The 14,862-nt window shown below is 41.0% G+C and overlaps 2 protein-coding genes across 6 annotated transcripts in view; both read left to right on the top strand.

The window, feature by feature from the left end:
- The window catches only part of cpne1 (copine I), a 102,405-nt gene that overhangs the window by 17,163 nt on the left and 70,380 nt on the right, over positions 1-14,862 (top strand). Inside the window, exon 1 of one of the 5 annotated variants that reach the window (XM_068000168.1) lies at positions 3,054-3,130. The exons of 3 other annotated variants lie outside the window; for them this stretch is intronic. The gene's annotated coding sequence lies outside the window, so the exon portion shown is untranslated. Of the gene's footprint in view, positions 1-3,053; positions 3,131-5,083; positions 5,103-14,862 lie in introns of those variants that run through there. One more of the 5 variants, XM_068000170.1, reaches the window with a different exon arrangement.
- LOC137335074 (RNA-binding protein 12-like) lies at positions 3,046-10,450 on the top strand. The gene is made up of 2 exons (XM_068000166.1): positions 3,046-3,130; positions 4,957-10,450. The coding sequence occupies exon 2, from the start codon at positions 4,982-4,984 to the stop codon at positions 7,493-7,495; it is 2,514 nt and encodes an 837-aa protein (XP_067856267.1). The 5' UTR covers positions 3,046-3,130; positions 4,957-4,981; the 3' UTR covers positions 7,496-10,450.

The following is a 14,862-nucleotide window of genomic DNA, read 5'->3' as shown; positions in this document are numbered from 1 at the left end:
TTTCTCTGTAGCACAGGCTGAGGAGTTGGGAGATGCAAAACTGAGGTGCTACAGTGCAATTACTGACAGGAGTGTGACAAGTTTACATAGGCAGTTTCCATTATAAATGTGGACGTAGGAATTTTTAATGGGAAAAGTTGGCACAAAGGTGTGATGAAAACACAATAGGAAGTAAGATTTTATACCCAGGAAGTGCATACAGATGGAAGATTTTTAGTATAGATAATGTGAAAAGGAAAGTGTAACTATTCTAGGTATGTTATCGAGTAAAAGCCATGTCGCAAGTTGTGCACCTCCTGTTCATACTCCATACTGTTTACCCCTTGTAGATGAATAATGCCTCTAATGCTTTGTTAATAAGGGCGCACATTGTGGCTCTGCAGTTATTACTTGTGTAGAACATTCACCATAATCTTTGAAGTAAAACCTGACCCACTAGGTTGCATTGAATACATTTCTACAGCCAATCATTGGGAGAGAGTGTGGGCCTGGACCAATGGAGCTAAAGGGAATCTCTTGCTAGGGCATGTTAACTGCACTGTGTGCTGTCACAAGTAGAAAGCCTCATCTGCATCCTTCGTATGATCCCCAACAAGCACCTATGTGTAACTGAGTCTTATGTATATTTCTGGTTACATTAATCGGCCAGCTGTGATTGTTACGCCATCCTCCATTGTTACATCTGACTGAAGAAGTAAAGCACTGAGATGGAATCTAAATATCTCATCTGATCATCGTTGTTATCTTAACTGAGTCATACACCATGTATGGCACCTGCTTTATAATTTTAAATTTGGCTCTTTTGCTTCCTGTTTCAAATAATGACTGTCCATGCTAATTATTGTTAAATGCATTTTAAGCTACCTAAATGGGTAGCTTTAAAAATTGTTCTAAAAAGAATTACTTTATTACATTTGTCCACTTCATCCCATGTTCAAATCATTTTAACAAGTTGGTAGGGTTCAAATTTACAACTGAATGTTGTAGTCTGGCAGTTTATTTCTCAATTGTTGATTATCACTCAAACTCACCCTGTTGTCACAATTGTTAATCTTCACTGCAGATCTACAAGCCCATTGGTGACATTGAATTGCCAGCTATTGGCAATAAAACTACCCAAAGTGGAACATTTCCCGTCAACCACGAGCTCTGCGATAAGATATTTTTCAAAATACCACGGCTGTAGTCTAATCTCTGGGTTCAGATGATGGCTGTAATTCAAGATTCACAGTTACGGCTCAATCCCTTAATGAGATTATTGCCTTTTGTTGTCACTCCTCCGCGCCTGCTCTATATATAAACCCGTCTGATCCTTTGGCAAGGTTACTGCATTGTCATCACAGCCAGCTGTTCGTTCCCTATTTCACAGTTTTGCATTCTTGACAGAATTTTAATGCTTTAGGTAAACATTTTTGATCGTTTGGTTAGTTTCTTGTTCATAGGAAAAGTACAATCTGTGCTACAGCTGCAGTGAAATAAGTGTGGAGCAGGAATTCTCAAGTCGATTGTGTTTATTGCACCATTCTAAAAGTTGCTGTTGATAAGCTCCAAATGATTGGTATAATTAAGCTAAATACTTGCCTTTATCACTGAACAAAATGCTTTAGAATAATGCCTTTGTGACCTGTGGAAAAATAGTAACTTATGTAATGATGTGGGTGTAAGTCGTCATTGTAGATCTGAAGAATATTGCAGTGTATAGTGCACACACTCTTCCTGCCTTGGGCTGTGACTTTTAGGGGGGAAAATAGTATTTTAGGTACAGGTTAATATCTGTTTAGAATGCGCACTTTTTTGGGGGGGGTGGGTAGTACATATTATACGTGAAGATTGAGTAAATTCTCATAACCTCTTCAACTTGGAGTAATTTGTGTAGGTTTCAAATTTCATTATTTTCATGGCATAGTAACAAATTTCTGAAGTGTCGCAGATGGCGGGTATCAGGTACACCAGAGATGTTTGTAAATAAGTAACAGCCAGACATTGTAGAAAGCCTGAGTTTTTCTTTGGTAAAACACAGCTGTCATTTCCCCTTATTTCCAATTGTCCTGTACAATGAAGGCAGATGTCTTCCAATTTAACATCTTCATGAACATATGAGTACAGTTGTAACACTTTTAAGGCACGGCTAAATCTCAACATTACTTGTGGCCTCCTGCCACGTTAAAGTGCCTAGTCTCACTGCTTCAAATTGGAAGACACAGTCGGCCATCAGGCATGATTCACTTGGAAATGTGTGTTGTCATCCTGTTCTTTCTCTCTCCTCCCCTCCCCCCCCCCCCCCCCCCCCCCCCAAAAAAAAAAGCGAGACTTAGCTGAACCGTACAGACAGGACAGTCCCAGATTTGATCCCTGATCTTTGGTGAGTCAGCTGATCTCGGCTAGTGCAGCTGTAGGGGCATTATAATTGGCATTGACTTAGCGAACAGCAATCCTTCCTGGGTTTCAGCACCTGCCTGCTATCCAGCGATCTCCGTTGGGAATTGTACGTGTGGGCATCAGGCCGTTGCGGGTTTGAGCTCGGCTGTGACTGCAAGGTTGAATAGCATGCCAACACTCGCTGTCAAGGCTTACGCTGGCGTGGCTACTTGAGTGAGATACTGGAGGGCCCCAGGCATGACTGGAGCTGTATCCCAGCAAAGAGTGAACTCCTTCAGGAGGAGAGAAAATTGGTTAGGGAAAACATCTTTCAAAAGTTTCACTTAGCAAGAACCTTAGGCATTACATTTTGGCTGAATATTCTTCCCCCTCCTTCCTTTTCTGTGCTTTTCCATGCTTTTCCTTAGCACAACAATTAGTTCTGGAGGCTTGTGATTAAGGTCTTGATTCTGTAGCATCCTTTTTTAAATTTAGCAGGAGGAGATGGTCAAAAGTGATAGTTAATGCTGTATAATGTGGGAAGTTGTGAGGAATTCTGAAATGTTCAGTTTGCACTGATTCCGCAAGATGCGGTCTTGCGTGGTGACATTCGTGTACACGACAACAGCCTGATTGCATTGCGTATTGCAGACATTGATTTGTCATCCCGTTTATTCTTTCTGCAGTCTGTAAAGTTGGTTTAAATTGGTTGACAACAGGATTGGCTGGTGTCCTCAGCTGCTTAAGGGAAACGCCTCTGTTTTGGTCACAGGTAAGATTCTCTTCCGTAAAGGTTGTTTTAGATATAGAATTTTAAGATTTATATAGGCTCCATGTTAGTTGCTACCAAATTTTGAGCTGAAACATTGAGATTTACAATATTTAATTGGTATTTAGTAAAAAGGCATTAGCTTTTGGGTTAGCGTAGACTATTTTGGTTTAAATATAGTAGTTCCGATTCTTATTTTTTGTTATTTTGTGTCTGAAGTTGGTATTGTTTTTAAAACAAAACTCGCAAAGGCATTTGACTTAAGACTGCTTTAGGCTGCAAATTCTGTTTGAAGTGTTTGATTGGCATGTTGAATTTTAATTTCATTCCTCTGCAACATTGTTATTCGAATGCATTGGGTTTGCAGAACCACTGGTATGATCATCCTATCTTTAAAAATAGCATAATTGGCTATTAGCACAGAGTGAGCATAGAAAGAAAATACCACGAGATTCGTATATCAACTAAACTTAATACAAGAGTTTGTTTACTGTAGTTGTCTTGTATGTCTGAAAAATAATTCAAAATACAGTATTCTTTACAAGCTGAGAGAATGATTTGAAATCTGAGTTGTTTACTGTTCTCAAACTGCTTGCTTTTGCATTCAAATTAAATGTTGCATATTGGCTTACCTTAGACGTCCTGTAAGGAAGTTTGACATTAAAACAAATATCATCCAAAAACACTTACTCAGATTCCACATGCACGCTGATGACACCCAACTCGACCCCTCCACTGCCTGATTTGTCATGCCACTTGTCCGACATCCAGTTTTGGATGAGCAGAAATTTCATCCAATTAAATATTGGGAAGACTGAAGCCATAGTCTTCGATCCCTGCCACCAACTCCATCCCCCTCCTTGGCCACTGTCTAAGGCTGAACTGGACTGTTCACAATCTCGGTGTTCTATTTGACCCCGTATCCCCATCATCAACAAAACTGCCTACTTTTACCTCTGTAATATTGCCCATCTCCATCCCTGCCTCAGCTCATCTGCAGCTGAAACCCTCATTCATGCCTTTGTTACCTCTCGATTTGATTATTCCAATGCTCTGCAGCCTGGCCTACCACCTTCCACACTCTGTAAACTTGAGCTCATCCAAAACTCTGCTGCCCGTATCCTAGCTCGCACTAAGTCCTGTTCACCAATCACCCGTGTGCTCACTGATCTACATTGGCTCCTGGTCCGACAACACTATTTTTAAAAAAAATTATTATCCTTGTGTTCAAATCCCTACATGGCCTCGCCCTTCCCTATCACGGTAACCTCCTCCAGCTTTACAACCCTCTGAGATCTGTGTTCCTCCAATTCTGGCCTCTTGCACATCCCTGATTTTCATCGCTCCACTGTTGGCAGCCTAGGTCCTAAGCTCTGGAATTCCCTCCCTAAACCTCTCTGCGCCTCCTCCTTTTAAGATGCTCCTTAAAACGTACCTGTTTGATCTATCTTTGTCACCTGACCGACTGTCTCCTTATGTGGCTCGGTGTCAAATTTTGTCTGATAACACTCTCGTGAAGCGCCATAGGATGTTTTTATTATGTTAAAGGCGCTATATAAATGTAAGTTGTAGTAAAGAGACATGCATTACTGTTGTGGTTTCTTAATTAAATTGCTATGTAATTAAGTTTTGGATATCGCATTTATGCAAGTTAGACTCAAATTAATGCAATGTCTGTTAAAACCTGTCCTAAAACTGGTCCTCTATGCAAAGAATTAGAAGGTTTTTCTGTGATGGCTTATATTGTATGCTAAGTACTTTTTACATTTCTGGTTAGGCTGGTTTTGTTCTAACACGTCTGACGTAGCTCGTGCCTTTTTCGTCTGCAGGTGGTTGTTTTTGATTGGGCTCAGCATGGCCGTGGTCATCCGCTTGCAGGGTCTCCCCATTGTGGCGGGGACCATGGATATCCGCCATTTCTTCTCTGGATTAACCATTCCTGATGGTGGCGTGCATATTGTAGGTGGTGAACTTGGTGAGGCTTTCATCGTTTTCTCCACAGATGAAGATGCACGGCTTGGTATGATGCGTGGTGGGGGTACAATTAAAGGATCCAAAGTATCACTCCTACTGAGTAGTAAAACTGAAATGCAAAATATGATTGAGCTCAGTCGTAGGCGTTTTGAAACTGGTAATGTGGATATGCCACCAGTGGGCTCAAGCAGGCCAGGGCCACCTAGTAATACTGGTATGAGTGGCAGGGGTAATTTGCCTACTACTATGCCTAACCTAAACACTCCCGCTATGGTTACTACAGCTTCCTCATTACACGAAGGCATGGGTAATAAAAATGTGCCCACCTTTTCTGCTGCCAGCATGGGAAGCACGCCCTCGAGCCTCAATCCCACTTTTAGCAGCCCTGGGTTTAGCATGGGTTCGACAATGGCCAGCACTATGCCACCGTTGAATACAATAAACTCAGTACCACCGCTACCACCACTTCCTCCTTTACCTACAATGCCATCACTGCCGCCCATGCCTTCAATTCCTCCAATTGGTATTTTGCCAACATTGCCACCAGTGCCTCCCCTTCCTCCTATAGCACCTCTTGCTCCTATTCCCCCAATGCCACCTATACCTCCTATGCCAAGCTTGCCACCCATGCCTATGAATGCAGGTAGCACGCTTCCTCTAGGAAGCTCTGGACCCAGTGGAATGAATGGCTCTGGGTCTGCATTGGGCATGAGTAGTAGCATAAGTTCTATGTATATGGGCCCCATGGGTTCGTTGAACCCCATGCACCCCATGAATTCCCATAGTTCAATGAATAAAGGACCACCACCAATTAATCTAGATGATCTGTATGTCCATGTTTATGGGATGCCGTACTCTGCAATGGAATCAGATGTAAGGGATTTTTTTCATGGACTTCGAGTTGATGCAGTGCACATGATGAAAGATCATTTGGGGCGCAATAACAGAGATGCGATGGTAAAGTTTTTTGGCCCCTCGGACACTTTTGAAGCTCTGAAACGACATGGAAAAATGATGATGGGCCAGAGATTTGCCAACGTGTTTCCTGCAACAGAGCGACAATGGATGAATACTATGGCTGGCTTTAATGCACCCAAAAGCATGGGCCCCCCACCGACCATTGGGCATTATGGACAGAACCTACCTCCATTTCACACACCTAGGTCTGAATCTCCAAGCAGACGTGAACGGTCACGATCACGTTCTCCTCATGAGAAGGAGTTCTGCGTCTATTTGAAAGGTTTACCATATGAAGCTGAAAACAAGCACATCATGGAATTCTTCAGTAAGCTGGAGCTCATAGAGGATAGCATCTACATAGCCTATGGACCAAATGGAAGAGCAACAGGTGAAGGGTTTGTGGAATTTAAAACTGCCACTGATTACCAAGCAGCGTTATGTCGTCACAAGCAGTACATGGGCAGTCGCTTCATCCAGGTTCATCCAATAACTAAAAAAGCAATGTTAGAAAAGCTAGAAATTATTCAGAAAAGAACACACAACTTTGTGCAAAATGAACAGAAGAGAGAAATAACAGTGAAAACTGAGGAAGCAAGTGTTTCACCAAAACTTTGTGGTCACATATGGAATATTCCTTATAATGTAACCAAAAGCGACGTGTTCCAGTTTTTGGAAGGTATTGGACTAGCAGAAAATGGTGTCCAGATTCTTGTTGACTGTAATGGTCAAGGGCTGGGGCAAGCACTGGTGCAGTTCCTAACTGAAGAAGAGGCACAGAAGGCTGAGCGACTGCATCGGAAGAAATTAAATGGACGCAATGCATTTCTCCAACTAGTCACTCTTGAGCAAAAGCAAGACATGGAGTCAAATCCGCCATTTCAAGCCAAAGGTCAAAAGAATCCAAACCAAGGGAGTCTTGATCCTCCTTTCCTCCCATGTGTTGGAGGAGACAGCATTTCTTTTCCGGGTGGCAGTTCAGGTAATCTTAATGGCCCTGTACCACCATTCAACCCCGTTAGTAGCTTTGGTGGATCAAGTAATATGTTTGGACCCGGACCTGGTCCTGGATCTGGGGTCAGTGGTAGTATTGGCGATGGTCCATTGGGAGGACCTGTTTTTGGAGGCAGCAGTGTAGGTAGTTTCCCAGGACCTGGGGTTGAGCCAAACTTTGGAGGTGGTCCTTTAAATACCAACAGCCCGACAGTGGTTAAAGTTCAGAATTTGCCCTTCAAAGTATCTGTGGATGAAATTTTGGATTTCTTTTATGGCTATCGTGTGATTCCCGACTCTGTGTGCCTGCAGTTCAATGAACAAGGCATGCCAACAGGTGAAGCAATGGTTGCTTTTGAGTCCTGCGATGAAGCAATGTCAGCTGTTGTTGACCTCAGTGACAGACCAATGGGATCAAGGAAAGTTAAACTAGTCTTGGGATAACCCTAAATTTTAAACTAAGGCTGTAGCTTATAGGCTTGCCTTTAGCACAGCTATTTAATATGGAGGCTGTCTGAGCTTCTGATGGCCTAAAACTAACAAGTGTTTGCAGCTGACTTTTTGACCCAGATTATTTGGAATCCGATGAAAATGTTTAGTTGTCCAGTGGAAATTGTAAGTACACCACTGATAGTGTAGACCTAGCAGAAGTGGATGTTTTGAGTAGATCCATGAAACTGTTAGCTTCCTCATACACTAGGCAAGCATAAAGCCTATGCACAGATGCATATTAGAAGCTAATGTAGCCATATTCCTTTGTTACAATGCAATCATTTTAAGTTTTGGCACCCTGAATGCTGAGTGGATGGAAGCTCTGACTCTGTCGCGACAAATCTGTAACTGCAGATTACTAACCTTGCATATGGAAATGATGCAATCAGAGCTAAACCTAGGTTGGGCAGTTCTTTCTAAGTGATGTAAATTATAGTATTTGTGCACTTGGGTGTTATTGTCAGCTGCCTTTAGACACAGTGAAATAGTAGGAACTAGGGTACAAATCAGTTGAAAGCTCAGTTCTTAATGTGCATGTTGACCCTTTTGTTCTGGGTACGGTATGTTTTTTTTGAATCTTTGAGAGCTGCCATTCTCTCCGATCTATGTATATATACACAGCATACTGCAGGTTAAGTTGTTTCACTTGTGTTCAATTTGAACTTGTACTAATGTACAACCCGAGGCTTGACATTCAACTGTTTATAGTGCTCACTTATGTGCTAGTTACCTAATTGTTCTGCTAGTACCCACACTATTCACATTGATGCTGCAACAGCGGTGAATCTGTTCGGAGTACTGTGAGGAACTCTTATTTTGACCACTACAGGCTGCCAGTAGATACGCTTCTTGCTCTAGGATTTGGCCAGTACCAACCTTTTAATGCTGACCCACTTGGTAACATTTCTGCATTAATACTTTAAAAAAAAATTTGTTACTTGTGGTTGTTGGTTTGTAAAAGTATACAAAAAACCATAACTAAACCCATTCAAAGATTGAATGAATTCTTGTAACGATGTGTTTTTTTAAAAAAAAAGTCAAGCTGCAAATGTATTCCTCTCTGGCACTGGGAAAAAGTTCATTGTATTCATACCAGCATGCAGTGCTAGTAGAAATTTAGTGTAACTAGCATTTTGAAATGTATTTGTAAGCAAATATGTGCTGGGTAGACACAGTGCCCTGTACTGGGAAATGCTGTACAGTCTTGTTAATGACCCATAACTCAATAATCCTACTGTATCATATCCGTAAGTTTTTTGTAAAAGATACAAAATGAATCAGTAAAAGTGTGACGCCATTTTTTAAGAAAAAAAAGAACAATGCGTATTGTTTGAATTTTTGATGTGTTTTTGCAAATGATGTTGAGAGGAGATCTGAAACGTATGCAACACTACATTGTATAGTGAGAAAGGACTCTCATTAGTCTACTGAGCATCCTAAAAGGTCCCAGTACCGCTTGGGATTTTGCATCCCTGTGGCTTTCAATTTTGGGGTTCCAGTCCCACGATGTACCAGTGGAGTTTATTTAATGCTTGGAGCAGCAGGGAGGGATTTAGAAGTTAATTGGTCACAATTCACAAGAGCATAGATTCAGCTCCCACGTAAACTGGGTCTCAATAGTAGCAGGATATTTTAATTTACTTAGCAGTAATGTCTAATGGTAATCTTGCTCTGAGCTCCTGCTGGTCGACCCTTGAGCCAAATTTAGCTCTTCAAATCTAAACCCAAGGTCTGCTCAGTGGGCTAATGTGAAAAGTCCCCATAAACTACTTGTAAGAACTATTGTAAGAACTGCATTGTTCTTTGTGTGACCAGGATATCTGCAGATGCAACATATTAAGCGTCTTTGTATTGGCGCAGTTGCATTTAAAGATCGCCGTTGTATTTTGCAGACTGATGAATTTTGCATTTACATCTATTTGGTGAGATCAGTAGGCAAAGTTTTGAACTGAACCATGATGTAAAAGAACAAGTTGTACATACACCATTATCTTCTGCAGCTTTCTGTCAATAAAATGCATTCCGTGATAAATAAAGGAAATAGCTCCTGTAGGTTTAGATGTAAAGCTTTGTGTTGCTTTTTTCAAAAAAATTAGGCCAGACAAATGACACATTTGCTGGCTGTCTTTTTTTTGTTTTTCTAAGCGATTGGTGTGAAATAGTGAAGGACATTGTAGTGCATCTGATGGCCTGGTGGGAACGAAGTTGTCCAATATTGACTCAAATAGATGGGAGGGCCACAGAAATCCGTCTGATTTCCTCATTGATCATTTATACTTGCAATTTAAGTTGCTTTTGAAATGATGAGGTAATGTTTCATATAAGAGTTTCTTCAATGAGTAGCCTGTGGCAGTGATATTTTATTTGAAAACTTTTTTATTGGGTTGAGAAAATCAACTAGCAACTGGGGCAGGGGAGGGGAAGTGAAATTCTCCACAAATAATTTCAATTTTTCCCCTTTTGAAGTTCCTGTTTGCCAAAACTGGTTGTGTTTTTTTTCCCCCAAACCTTACAATGCTTAGAGTTCTCCCTAAGGAGTACAAAGGCTATTTTGCTTTTACCTCCACTTACACTGCTCTTACAATTCCTGGAAAAGAGTTGGTGATTTCAAAGGAGAAGATCCATTGATGGTTAGATTAGATTTGATTTAACTGTGGGAGAACACTGGCTACTTTCCCTCCCAGTGACTTTTTTTTAAAAGGGTGTGTATTAGACTGAATTCATCTTCCTGTTATCAAAAGAGAATGAGTGAATTTTTGTCTGGCTTGTCCTTGTAGTTTATTCTCAATTTACTTTATTCAATTTTCAACAGAGAAGTTGTACATAATATTTACATGAAACTCCAGTGTCTTGTTCTGCTGATGTACGATCTTTAAACTGCATACATAAAATGGCAAGAGTAACTCATTATTTGACTTGTCCAAATTGCTTGTGTCTGATTTACTTTGCCTGCTCATTGCCGTATTGACATTGCTAGAAGGATACTGGTCTGCTACCTTTCAACGTTGTGCTGACCACTTTGCATATATAGTTTGGAATATGCTGTGTTTTCCTTCAGTGAATCAGTAGGCATTCTGTGCACCAATTACAATTTGATGGCTTCATTGAGAACGTCTAACATGAACATTCATTTGTCAGTGGTCCTATGCATTTATATATGTGGAATATATCTGGTACAACTCCTAAAAACGCATTGCTTGTATAGTGGCAAGTTCTATACTTTGCAGAGAATGTATACTGATGTTTATCATCTGCAGAATGGGCATCAATTTTAAATATAATTGCAAATTTGTTTATGTATTTCTCAAACTTATTCCTTCTTTCTCTTCCCCTCAGTTTAACTATTAATGTTCGCACATAAAGGCATCTCCATTTCGCAAGTTGGGGTAATCTTGTAAAAGCTGATTCCTTTTTTAATGATCCAGCACTGGCTTTGTTGATTTTCTGAACATTTTCATAAATGTCCAAAGTTGGAATGTGAAGAAATAAAGGCTTATGTGGTATTTGACTTTTTGGATGTGGTGTGCAAATGGTTTAGATTACAACTAAGTGCTTTGGTGAAGGTGATGTTCATTAAGAGACATGAACTTGTGAAATGCTTCTTATATTTGGGAAAAAGAAATTCAATCTACGAGACATTTTTCAACACATGTACCATCTGATTATTGATTTATGCTCTTGATTGGTGAACCATTTTGCAATTACTTCTGTTCAGCAGAAGTATCACAAGTGAACAAGCCGATGAATTTTGAATGTATTGCAGTAACTCGTTCAGAGCCATGGGATCTGCAGGAATGTACCAAATTAATCAAAGTATGCTGCAAGCATAAAGCCTGATATATTTGTTTGGAGACAGGTGCTGAAGAGTGAATGAATGTATCGGCTCTGTCTGAATGATGCTTCATTTCATTTATGTACTGCTGTTAGTTGATGCCAGCAAGAAACACTGCCATTAAGGTTGACAATTTTGAGAACTTTGACTTAGACTTGGCTGCTATCTGCAGTTCCTGCTGTCTCAGTTGCTGTTTAAGTGCAAAAATCAGACTTGTAAAGTCATTGTCGTGACGTCAACTGGGAAAAGGTAGGTTTACAAGTGTGTTTGGGAAGGAGAGGACTGGTTCAATAAATCCACTGATGGAAATTTGGCGTTCATTTGCATTTTGGTGGGCAAAAGCTTTTTAATTTGTAAAATGTGGGTGACACTGGCAAGGCTGCATTTATTGCCCAGCCCTAGTTACACTGAGGATGGTGGTAGTCTGCCACATTGATAGTGATCGTTACAACTAAGTGGCTTGTTAGGCCACTTGAGGGCATTAAGAGTCAACCAGGTAGTGTGGAACTGTGTAGGCCAGACTGGTTAGGGATGGCATTTTCCCTCTATCCTGAAGGAGATTAGTGAACCAGTTGGGTGTTCTTGTCTGGAAACACTCATGATCATTTTGTCTGGTGCCAGCTCACTGTCTTAATGAATTCAGTTTCATAGCTTGCCACAGTGGGATTTGAACACTCGACCTCTGGATTGCTAGCCCAGCATCATACCCAAGTGACTGAAATTATGCCAATGTATTCCAAATTCCCCAATGTGCATCTCTTAGCGGCTGGTTACAGAGGGGCATTAGTGTGAATTTGGGCTATCTTCCCACTTCTTAGTCGGAATATGATAGAGAAATTGCTATGTTCGCTGTTTCTAGTTCAGGCCAATGTCAATATTTCACCCCATACTTCGTGTGACTATTGTATTGCCCATAGCAGCTACGCAGTGGGATCTGCGATTCCACAGTGTTCACTATAGACTTCGTGCTGTGGGCTTGAGCCCACTAAGAACTGGTTTGAGACTGACTTATTTTACTTATCCCAGCCAGAAGGGAGAGCTAGAGGCTGCATACAGTTCGTCTGTCTGGCGGAATGTTTAATTGTCAGAGGTGCAAGGATAGTGTGCCCAACCTAAATTGTCACTCAGACGTCACTTGGGTGGTCTTCAGCTATCGGATGTCAAACACCATGCTGTTGAAAGATCTGAAGAGTTTTGAAAGATAACCTATTTATGGTTCCAAAGACTTTCACATTTCTACTTTGATATTTTGAAGATTTCTGGTCCTTCTATCTGCATACTTTGAGGGGGGTGGAGGGGAGAGTGAATTTTTCACATTTTAAAATTTTCTTATGCATTGCAAAAGCCATACATCCTAATAAAGCTTTTAGTAAATTGGACTGAAATATATTTGCAGTGACTGCAACTTTTCTGTGCACTCTTATTTTGACTCTGCAGCCAAGGGAATCAATGTCAGTGGTCTATTCCTCCACTTACACTGTACAACTTGCCAGCCCTTCTACATATGTGTACACAGTGCCCCATGGTCAACTCTTGTACTCACTCAGGTGAGATTTTGAGAAATAGAAACCATTTCCCTTTTTTCATCCAGTCTTGGCATCGAATACTTTCAGGTTATGTCAGATGCAAAGTAAAACTAATTTCTGCCCCAACAGTATGTCTTAATCCCACCCTTGGAAGACCCCTCCTTCGCTGTCCAAAGTGTAATTACTTTATGCATACTAGCTGTCACCATGGTTGCTCTTGAATGAGATTGCCAAGTTGTGGGCAGTTTTTATTTTTTTCGAGTTTCCTCTTTTGGGTGTGATTGGCGGGGGCCAGTCACCCTCCGGCATCTTGCTCAAGTGCCCATTCTTCACGTATTGGTGGTGAATGTTAACATTCTGTTATAGTAAGGCACATTCTGTCTTTGCCCACATCCACATGCTTCCATCAGGAGTTGCTGGATAACTAAAGAGCAGGATCCCTCCTTAACCTAGGAAAGCTGAGGCCATTTATACCATCTCCACTACTGTACTGGCTAAAGTTAGCTAATTAGTCTGTATAGCTCAGCTATTTACTGGATAAACTTGCTAGGAATTTTATAATTGGAACCAATGTCCATTAGCGAGACTGACCCAAAATCATTTCACAGAGGACCTTTTCGGTCATTCCAGCTGTCCGGGTTGATTCATTTTCCCACGTGACAATAAGTAAAATGCTATGGCCGTTAACCGATGATCCCTGTACTGGTGTTAACCTATTTATTACACCTGCATTTAATTCACACCCACGCAATGTATTGCTCTCCTCACCTGAGGGATTGAACTTTAACAATTACACTAAGGTGTTGTAAACTAGTCAAAACCGATGGTGAGATTTTGTCCCCTTAAATTAAAATATTACGGTGACTTCTGTGGCAGCTATTGGGACTTTCAACTGTTGGTCTGAGAAACTAGCAGTAAATTAGCATCATAGTTTAAAAAATGGTTAATTCCAAAAGAAAATAAAGACTTGAAGCCAGCGTGCTGATGAGCATGTTGGCTCAGTTCTGTTTTTTTTCTTACGAAATGCGCTCTCTGGTCAAATTACCTGCTGAACAACGTGTCACGCCAATCCGCATTGTAATAGCTGTGTGTGTGAAAACTTTCTGAACCCAGTCTCCTGAAAAGTGACAGGAGTTTGCTTAACAGCGAGCCATCCGTTTGGCTGGCGGTAATAGCGCGTCATTGGTAACACTACACAAAAATAGACGGTGCATGTCTTACCAAATAAACCCATCTTCATCTGTTGGTGATAAGTAAATTAAAGAACACTTGCACAATGACGAAACATCGCTGTTTACATCCCCGGCACCTAATCTGTACAAGTGTGTAGTTTTATTGCCAGGCTTCTGCTGACTAAATTGGTTCTCTTGGCTAAAGACTTGCGGCATGCTTGCTGCTGTACGGGCCCTGTTCCCATTGCAGTGGGTTTGCATTGTAGATATTCGACAAGATAACAAGCGATTTTATATCCTGGAGGCAGACTGTCTGCAATGTGCTTAAAACTTAAAATGCAAAAACAGCAAATGCTGGCATTCAGACATACAAACAGGAAAACTTGGAAATACACGACAGGTCAGTCAGCGTCTGTAAAGAAAAAAGACATTTCAGGCGTGAGGCTCCTTCATCAGAACTGAAGACCGGAAGAGGAACAAATATCTCAGTAAGGCTGGAAGAATTGGGAGAGAAAGGGAATGAGGGCGGGAAGTGGGAGAAAATCAACAGATACACCACACCTAGAGAGGGGGTAATGACCTGAAACCGCTCAATAGAAAGCTGCTAGAGGGTGTACAAAATCATCAGGTAATGGAGAGACACAAAAGAATGGTGCAAATAGAATAGTGAAAAGCAGGAGGGAGGACCCGTAGAAACAAAAATAGGAAAAAAAGAGGTGAAAAATGATATCTTCAGTATTCTGTATCTTTCTGAACTTTAATGCATTTAATAATTTGATTCCCTCTCCC

The sequence above is a fragment of the Heptranchias perlo genome, chromosome 19 (genome assembly GCF_035084215.1).
Source record: "Heptranchias perlo isolate sHepPer1 chromosome 19, sHepPer1.hap1, whole genome shotgun sequence".
Classification (NCBI taxonomy): domain Eukaryota; kingdom Metazoa; phylum Chordata; class Chondrichthyes; order Hexanchiformes; family Hexanchidae; genus Heptranchias; species Heptranchias perlo.
This window is presented reverse-complemented; position numbering and strand designations above follow the sequence as displayed.